We start from the raw sequence: 10326 nt of genomic DNA, 5'->3' as shown, positions 1-10326 counted from the left end.
TGCTACGTTGGCAACGACTTCTGCAACGAGAACGCGTGAAATTGTCATCAACGTTCTCAATCGCACGAACCATCCGATTGCGCTCGACCTTACGATAACGTGTTGGCCGTCGGCGATGACGACGGCGCCGGACTATACAACAAAATAAATAGCCCAAGCAAATCCAAAGTAGTGATTGAAGTCCAAAGCAATGCCCACTGTGTGTCGCAGTGCATTCGAGAGCACAAAATCGAAGAAGTGAAATCAAGAGAAAGAAAACTGCCAGACAACGTCGGTCCCTGCTAATATTCCGCTGTGAGTGCGAGTCTTGTATATAAGATATCCTCGCGATGCGCTGTACTGGCAGCTGATACGATCGCTCTTGCGACTACGCTTTTCTAATTATGGATAGCTGGCTGGCAAAGGGAAGCTCGAGACGTCAACGTTTGGAAGAAAGATGCCGGAATCTAGGAAAAAATTGGGCTTAAATTGTGGACAATAGTGAGTGTCCGAGTCCTGCCATGGTAATAATGTAACGCATGGGCAGTGAATAACAAGTAAATGTAAAGGCTGCTGGGCCTGTTCGGTCCTGTGAGTCTCAAAGCATAGCGTTTAAAAGAAAATGGGGTCTCATTAAGGTGGACCAAACTGAGGTGTTACTGAAGCCTGTTTGTGTGTTCCATCGCTGGAAAGTTGACTTCTTATTCTGTTACTATTATTGGAATTGCTATGATCGTTTTAAGTATTTGACCGTTCCCGTCGGCAGCAAGCCATTAGTTCTCCACACGCTGGCTATTCGATGTTAACCGACCAAGGTCAAAGTCCGCGAACTGACACACATCATTGACATGAGTATCTTAATCTGAAACGATTACAGGTCGGTCCGAGCCCAAGCGAAGAAAAATTTTTTTACGAAGACCACTACCACAATCTGCGTTTGTACAGTACGGGTTTACGTGGCGCGCTTGGCAGTTCCCTCATCTGGGCCAGGCGAGTCAGTGTACCCGTCTATCTGTGAGTGTGTGACCGAAGTCTTTTCCTATTCAGGTCTGAACTTAGTTACCGCACCATGGTGGCCATCGGATCGATGGATCGTGTCAAACTTTTATTATGTTTCATTATTACTGTTATGATAATTATTATGTAACAATAAGTGACCAAGTGAAAACGTCGACCGCGTGTTTCCGTTGTAGTCCTCCAAGTAGTTTTATCGTGAGTCGTCATGTTTCGCTTAACCGTTCCGAAGTCGCTATTGTAGTTTATCTATGCAAGAATGGATTCTCACAGCTAATGCATGCCCATCTTATTAAGCGAATAAGGCTACTGTCCGCGATAGCCGCTATCGAATGAACAACAGCAATTGTGACTACATGCTGTGGGTGGCAGTGTGGTACTCTTATTCCAGTCGTTACGACCCATCGTCTACCAAGCAGAATTCAACTACGGCAAGAGACGTAACTCAGACTGTGCTAGACGGAGCTAGGCTAAAAGGACGAAACAAACAGTGCGCACAACCGAAAAGAAACGTGTAGCAGTAATCGCCGCAGCAACAGCCAAAGCAGAATGAAGCTCTGGCGAGTTTAGTACCGAAGAGTCGTTTTTCCTCATCACCACGGAATTCTTGTGGAAACTCCACAACCGTCGGCCAGAAACGGCCGATGAATTGGCGGCCATCAAATGTTGCTGTCGCCGCAAGTCTTGTGGAACACTGGACCTCGATCATCAAGATCGGAAATGCGGCAGAGTGCTCAGGCTGGGGCTGGACGAGCTCACCAGACGCTAGCAGAGCCTAAAGCGACTCAGCGTGTTTGTGGCCGGACCGTTGTCCGGGGGTCGACCAGCTGTTCGCGTCTCCTGTTTGTAGGAATAATCCCTATACTCCTACTGACCGATCAGGTTGTCCAGGCAAGTGGTAGCGATGTGACAACGCGACTCCATTTCAGCAAAAAATACTTGCCGTACAATGAGACGATAGACCTTCTGTCGAATATTGTCCGAAATCATTCTGCACTAGCAAAGTTATTCAGTATTGGTGAGTACCAGTCGAGTTGACGTGAATATAACTGATAAAGAATGGTCATTGAAAGGAACACATTTTTCAGTGTAGATCGCTAGTTAGTATACTATAATAGTAATGAAATAGTCTAAAACACCAGAAGGGTTTAGAATCTAAACTTGAACTAGGCCCCTTTTACTTGACGATGCCGAAAGCATTCCCGCTCTTCACTCTAGCCGTAGAAACGGCAGACCAATAACAGCTGAGCTGTTGGCTCAGGTGCAATTACCTAAGAAGGCCTCACGCTCAGTTCTGCTTAGTCGCATTACGTTACAAGAAGTCATAGCGCAATTAGGACCAAAGCTATTCGATAACTCGTCGACGGTTATCCTAAGCAATATTTACTTTGGAAATCTGCGTATCTTCTAAACCCATCTCTTCCCTCTACTGCCATACAATATGAAGGAAAAATCTGTTACCCTAGGAACATTGTCAAACAAACCACAACGATGACAACAATGCTAAAGGTAGTATTTGATTACCATTTCTTCGGGAAGAAAATCTTGCCTTTAGCTTGTTCATGTTCTATCGATCCATTCTGTTCGAAGCAACAAAATGTCTCCCTTGAGAAGCGTTCATAACATTAAGATTAGGCAAAGCGTTTTTTTTTGCTGATGTTCAACGAGAGACGTAGAAATAAATGATCGAGGCACTGCTCGTCTACCGAATACGAGTATGTATAGTGATTATGTCGGTATGTTCGTTCGGACAAACATAAACAAAAAATACATTTTTGTTTACTTTTGTGGGATGCCTCTTCGTCCCACAAGGCGTTACGTTATGAACATGAATCATGTGCGCTAGAGGCACTGACTCCATTTGCTTAACGCTCATTGCGTGCTGCTGTGTTCGGAGTCTTGCTACGCTTATCAGTCTTATCCGGTAACATTGTTAGCCGTCCCGAATACAAGCGTATCACTCTGCGCCCACGAACTGGCGTTGTTTCTTATAGAAGCTAGATCCTGGGATTTCGAACAGGCCGGTTGCAGATATGCGACCACACAGCCATGAGCTCCACATGAATCCGCCGTCGCCACTGTTCACGCTAACATCCCTTCATGCAATTGTGATTATGCTGGATAGATATTGAAGTGTGACTCTGGCATTATCAGTGCACGGCTCAGCCATCATCTTGCAACAGATAAACCCAGATACTGCCACACCGAAACCCAATCTGCATACATACGCAGTTCAATCGTTAGTCCTTTATGCGGATCTACATAACTGCACACAATTCATAACTCTTTACATCAGCTGTATCTGCAACAAGTGCGATAGTTTCGATCGTGATGGCGGTGAGCCGGCAACCCAGTAAACGCCCAGGAGGAAGAGCCTAATACGTAGTTTATATAACGGTGATTACAGCTCCGTCGAGTTATGACTCAGATAAAAGTTCAATACAATTATGCCCACGAGCGTCCGTCGGCACGCGTGCGGGCCTCGTTGGAGATCACAGACGAACGTTGCCTATGAAACGGTGCTAGGCGGCTTTAGCCAACGAAGTTAATTGTAATATCCGACTTGTGAATTAATGGGTGAATTCGGACTTCAGCCTGCGACCTTGTACCTTGACGGAGCAGACTGTTATGGATCCGACGATCAATTGGAGTATATCGGACGGTACCGCATATGTCAACGTAAATATCGATCATGTTTAGAAATCGACTAGTGGCCCGTAGCAATGCTTCTGCCGTGAAGTGAACTGAGCACACAGCAGGCTGCACAGCTGATGAAGTCTCGTCATATAATAAACTACCACACAGGAAGTATAAAGCCAATCCTGCTAATTAGACATGGGTCATAATTCGCTCGTGACGATTGTTGTTGAAAGTAGCGAAGGTTAGAAATTTATGGAGGTTAGTTCCGAGTTGGAAAAAATGTTTGACGCGCTAACTACTGCTTAGAAGGCCTGCTACGACAGAAGCCCTTGAAAAACTGACACAGTTCATGATGATGACAAGGTTCACCGACTCGTATAACCGTTTAACATCTCAAAATGCTGCATTTTTTCAAGCAATAGAGGTCAAATAGACAGGTTCACGCCTTTAGAACACTATAAGCTCTATTCGAATACAGGTATGATGTGTCCCTTAGGCCGCATGCCAATAAATCGAATTGTGTATACATCCGACTATATTTTCGAGGCTCATATGTAGTAATTTCAGTAGAAGTTCTAGATTTTTCTAGGCGGTTTTTATCGACTCTAATAACTTACAAGGAAAATTAAACGTAGCTGCATCATTTCTAGAAAGCTTCAAGGTAGCTTGAAAAAAAAATTTTTTTTGAAGCTACCTTTTAGGCCCGTACGTGCTTTTCATAGAAAAAGCCAAATGAGAAGAGTCTGTGCTAAAAATCAAGTCGCTCCCAATGATCTATGGTCATAAATCCAGTTAGCACCGAAATGATGACAATAAAATCTAAAAATATAGGCGATTTAGGAAAACAAGAAAATGTCCACTATTGTCGCGAAAATGTCCACTATTGTCGCGTTTTGTTTAGTTACTAAAATTCCGTTAAGGCCAAATAAATGTTTATAACTGTTTACATTGTACAAGACGAGGTAGCGAGGTCCTGTGCAAGTTCCTGTTATCGTTCTGTTAGGAATCACGCCGAACTCATGTACATGTAAATTTCCGAGCGTTTTCTGCTGAAAAATCTAATACTAACGTTTGTCTACTAAACCGCTACATCTCGTTCTCCTGAACAATAACGATATCAGAGAATCTTCCCGGATTTTTCGAACGTCATTTTTCTATCGCCTGAACCAACAGCGAACGAACTCAGTCATTCGCAGACGCTAAAAGTTAGCAGTAGACTCGCGTCTTAGATACTCGTCGTTAGTATAGTTTCAGCCTTGATCTGTATTTTCTCTCTTGAGCTGGAAATGGCATAAACGACGAATTATCTATACGTAACATTCTCATAGTAACCACTGCCTGCTATCTTCCTGGGATCTTGGAAACGGCTGAAATGTTTCCTCCTTCAGCTTGACAAGGTGTCGTAGGTGTGGCCTAATTTACTACACAGCAGTGGTGACAGAACCTATTATGGGCTGCTTTAAATATGTTACCAATCAATCAATACAACCTACTTTTTATTAGACAATGATTCGCGCAGGAAACTACCCACTGTGAACGCGATTTTTCAAACTAGCCGGTATAACTGACTTTACAGATATATCGCTTTCTACTACAAAACATTAGAGTTGAGAATTTGTGTGGGACTTTACTTGAAATTGCATTCTATGATCGTTACGGAGACGCGCGATCCAAAAAGCGTTTTAGTTCTCTGTTATATATGTATTAATTGATAATACAGATCAGTGTTAGTACATGAGACGTCATCAATTATCGCGACCCAAAAATTCAGCGTTGAAATGTTGGCAATGATGGCTGTTATGCATAAGGGGTAATTTATTTTCCATATATTTAATTGAGCCTAGGCCATTCTTCGGTTCAGCGTGGATTAAAGCAGAGAACTCTGGATCCCTCCGCTGCTTAGTTAGTGTTACGACGTTGAGGGCAAATTCCGCCCAGGTCACTTCGAATATTGCTTGCTGTTACGTTAGGACGCTTTGTAAGCTTAATAAGCTCTTGTAGTTGAAAATTCAGTGACATATTATTACGACTGAATTATATTACGAATATCGTGTAGGCCAACCAGACATTCAGCTTTTTTAGAATAAAGTAACATCTTTATTGGTAGTCTTCCTAGCCTGATTATAGCTTCGTCTATCGAATCGACGAAGTCCGATAATTTATATCTTAAGTAGAGTTAATAAGAGTAACGACGCGGCTTTGTTAATACGCGCGGCTGTTACTTTTTTTTTTATATAGCGAAGTACATGCAGGATCGTTTGTGTTAGCATACGTAATGAGTTGGCTCCACTTGTCGAAATAAGCGATGAAAGGTGCTCTTTCAACATGTCGACTTGTTTTTGTATCGAGACATACAACCGACCTTCGTCATCTATGTAATGCACATGCAGGAAAATCTGAATTTACACCCGGCCTTATGTTCTTACCCTTCGTTTAGCGATTCGTTGCCTATATCTGTGAAATAGGTTCAGTCGGTCATGAACAATGGGTTTATATACAAATGTACAGTAGCCAGCCAAGAATGATTTTGAGCTACCGTTAAATGATTTGATTGAAATCAGCTCCACGATTTAAATATACAGGCCTTTCTTCTAGATATACCCTTGAACTAATGTGATACTATCTTCGAAAACTGAAGCTAGTTGGTCTCATTAACGTTAATTGACCGCCCCCTGTAACTCTCTCGAGGTGTAGTCTGCGTGTACGCTAAATATAGTAAACATTCAATCGAGGGCTAACAGTATTGTTGCCAATGAAATTAGTAGTTCCTCCTAGTTTCTCACGTCAGCTACGTGTACGATATTGACTGTTACGACGCGTCCCTTTAGATGACTGACTGCTGCAAATCAAAACGGCATAAATCTGTGACCTGTATTAGAAGCACTACGTGAAAACCTACACGGGAAAGAGGCAGCCGTCTTTCAAAATCAAATAGAATCTATGTGGACGGCCGAGTTGATTGGTAAACGTACCCCATTATTCAATAACATGTTGGAAATATTGAAAAACAAGCACATGCAATGCGATATGTTATCAAGGCGGCGCTGGACTATGATCCTAAAAGAGAAAAAGACATTTTTACTAGTTTCAGGTAATGATTATTGATTATCGTAATTACGGCATGCGTAAATCATCATCAAAAATAATTACTTTCTACGTGTATATATTTCTTTATCTTATCCTGAACCCCAATATATTTTTCTAATTGTATTTTATCATCATTTCTGTCTGACTAAATATTTATTTTCCTTACGTGCCTTAATACATGTTCGGAGGTCTGTTGAAGTAATGGTTGTTTTGGATGGCATGGTGCATGTAATGAACCTGCCCTATCAATTTGAAACGAAGATTTGACCACAACACTTAAAGGGTATTGTGCTTTTCACTAAAGGTCTAGCTCTTCAGCGACGCCTTTGTCACAGTCATGTTCTCACAGCGTCGCGGAAAACACCGGAAGCGTTAAAGGCTGAAGCGTCTGGTAAAGATGACGTCTTTCGTAGCGCGCTATTGTATCAGTCCTTGGGGTATCGATTGTAGAAGATCCTTGCTGCAATAGTGCTCATGTAATTTTCGTTAATTTGATAACAATGCTTTCTTTTTTTGATTTAGCCTTTCGTTGATGGCGTATAAGAATAGGGCTTGCGCTATCAAACCTGAAGATGTGCTGAACGTGAAAGATCTGCTGGCGGTTCTCAGTTACTGTGATAAAGTGCAATAAAGGCGCATTGATTGGCTAGTGCACCCGAACTATCCAAACTACCCGTAATTCTTATTTGTGTGGCATAGCGCTTAAATATCTTTCACTTCCCCCTAATAGTTCTCGTCGTACCCCAAAGTAAATTTAGTTTTCAACTTCCTCGAGTGAGCTGTTCCCCCAGCAAAAACATCTTTCAGTGATTGATCTCTTCCCCCTGCGCAGTGCTTTCATGTGACATGCAAAGTTCAAATGCCGGGCTGACCAGGGACGACCGTGGGCCTTGAGCTCCATCAGCCATAAACTATCTGCGGCCTCTTCGAAAACCCATCGTTTCGAAGCACCTGAAGTGCTCAGTTTTCATAAATGCGCTAGCTATAGCAGCTCTGTTGTGCGTCGACGGGCGGGCACCTGTCTAAAGTGCGCCATCACAAGCGAAAGCACCCAAGGCTGACATGATAAGTATTTCTGAATAAGGTGCTACACATCTAAACTAGTCAGTCAGCCAGCTAGTCGTCCCAGTTTTATGCGGTATGCCCATATCGCCTCGTGGCATATGGGCATACCGCTGTTACTGCTATTCAGAAGCCGCTATCACTGTCGACGGTACTGCTATCGTTGGCACGACGTGTTTTAAATGGCCCTTAATATTTAAGCTTAAATAAGCAGAATTGTTACTAATAAAACTGTTTATGAAACGACCTTTGTAAGCCGCTACGCCGATTCGCGGCCGGGTAGCTGACACAATCTAAAAATGCAATTGTTTTGTGCGCCGTTACGCTGCTTTGTACTTGTTGGTTACTACGCATATGGAGCTGCATTGATTAATCTATTATTTTGTCTATAAAAATGATAACAGTACTCGGTTTCTATATCTTATTAGAACCCGTTTCTCTTGTCTGCTATTTGTATCGAGGACGGTTCATTAATTCGTCTTTGTTCTCCCTCCCGCGTCGACGCACTTCTACACCCAATTTGTTGAGCATAGTGGGAGCCTAAACATGCTCTCGCTTACGGTACGTCTTACTGGGCTTCGCTAGTGAAGTCCGGACGGTCTCATGTTCTAGTTCACATATACATATATAGTAAAGTAAAAAAAAAGTGGCTAGACAAACTTCCTCGTTTTATATCTATGTTGTGTCTACTTCTTGTTAGAAGCATCTATTCCGCTGATCCGTACTCATGAGCGTCGGTCCATGACGTGTTTACGTAAATTGATTCACCAACTTCATGGCAGTGGCATAACTACTACTACTTGGGGATGATTGTTTAGAGCCCGGAGAAGCTTTTAAGCCATTTTTGGTTATTATTTAAGCCAAGCGTCTCTACAGGCTACAGCTGATGCTCACCACAGCCAGCTAGCTTACCCGGATGCTCTCACTGCACATTCAATAGTGCTAAATACAATGTTATGTATGGATAGTTTTTTGTCGGCGAAAATCAGTTAAGTATCAATACATATCGAAAGAAAAACATCGAAAGTTTTCTTTATTATTGTTGTTTTTGTAGACGTCTTTTCTGCAAAGTTGTGAGTCTTTCATCGACTAAATTAATTACGAAATTAGGTCCATTCGTAAAAAGCAATATACTATCATTATATCTATCATATATAAAATTGACTGTAAAAATCTAAGCAATCGATGTTATTTTTGTTTCAATTGCAGTTATCTCAGCGTTGACCTAACGATCCATTGCCAAGTGTACAGAAGTTAAACACTTGGTGCTGAATAACTTCCATAGACTTCCATAGATCAATTTTGGACCGACATATAATGATGCGCTTGGCGAAGCTGGTTTGTAGTGCTTGTTTTATGAAAAGACATATTTTGTCTTATATAGTTAATTACAGTGGTTGATGTTACTGTGGTCATTGTTTTCTCGTTCTGTACAATGCCAAAGGGCAAAAAATTCCCCTGTTATGCTATGCCTCAATTAGAAGGTTACTATCATCAGTTTAGATTTAACAACTCGCGTTGACCTAAACAGAATGACCTAGTGAAGCCCAAGATGGCCATCATCAGCGATTCGCCCTTGTTGCTCTGGAACCTTTTTTTACCCTGGTCTTTCTTTGTTGCTCTTCATACGCTAAGCCCTTTGATAGCAGGTCCAACGACATCATACTCCTAACAGGAAATAGCCTTATTTTCGACTCTCGTGTCCTATAAACCAATGAAAGGTGCGTCCTGAGGACCTGCCAGTTCTAGAGCGGTCGCATCTTTTCGATTAGCTTTTCTATACATGTGATCGAACGCGCTACGCTTGTTGATGAAGGGGCCAGCGCAGCAATCTACGATATCATCGAATTTATCGAATAGTAGAACCTCTATCAGAAAACCGAAATGCGTCCCGGATAGGAAATCTGAAACATATCATTAATCATTTACTCGTAGACCCGTATCAGTAAACTGTTATGAGGATGTTTTTTCCGCTGTCGATTTTGTTGATCTAGAGCTTGCTAGGCAACACTCATCTTGGTCTTATTGGGGCGACTCCTTATACAACGCTTTGACTCTGCTTCAGAGAATAATCGATTTTTCAAATGCATATTCAACCGGTTTGCTTGAATCTGAATGGGAGGTTTTCGGTAACGACAAACTATCGATGCCAGCTTATAACATGCTGTTCAATATATTTACTCTAATAACGTAGATTATCACCTCTCGTTAGTTCACGGTGCATTTGTTCTTCGGAAGAAAACGACTGATTATCGTTGCTTATAATATCCGTATACCATTTCGATGAAGTTTAAAGGACTCGGTGGCCTGTTCTGCATAGGGGCGAAAGCGCCCTACGAAACATCAGCATTACCACTAAGGGAAAGTGGACGTCCTTCTTCTCCGAGCTTCGTGTGTCGTGTAGCAATGCTTCCATTTTGCAATGTCTTATCTCTATCATAAGGTCGATATTTTCGCTCAGGTTGTTCATCAAGGACCGTCAACCGTATCTATATTAATGCTATTCCATGACATATATATATATATATATATATATATGTCATG

At 42.1% G+C, this 10326-nt stretch overlaps 1 protein-coding gene across 3 annotated transcripts in view; it reads left to right on the top strand.

Moving 5' to 3' along the window:
• Nucleotides 1-1656: 1656 nt before the first annotated feature.
• LOC111266374 (carboxypeptidase D) overlaps nt 1657-10326 on the top strand; it is a gene marked incomplete at its 3' end in the record, with an annotated part of 23711 nt that continues 15041 nt past the window's right edge. For 2 of the 3 annotated variants that reach the window (XM_022843819.2, XM_022843818.2), the window contains 1 exon segment: nt 1657-2011. In XM_022843819.2, coding sequence (XP_022699554.1) covers nt 1657-2011 — 355 coding nt within the window. 3 annotated transcript variants of the gene reach the window in all.

The sequence above is a fragment of the Varroa jacobsoni genome, unplaced genomic scaffold, assembly GCF_002532875.2.
Source record: "Varroa jacobsoni isolate VJ856 unplaced genomic scaffold, vjacob_1.0 scaffold_1076, whole genome shotgun sequence".
Classification (NCBI taxonomy): domain Eukaryota; kingdom Metazoa; phylum Arthropoda; class Arachnida; order Mesostigmata; family Varroidae; genus Varroa; species Varroa jacobsoni.
The sequence above is the reverse complement of the archived record's forward strand: the minus strand, read 5'-3'. Positions and strand labels throughout refer to the sequence as shown.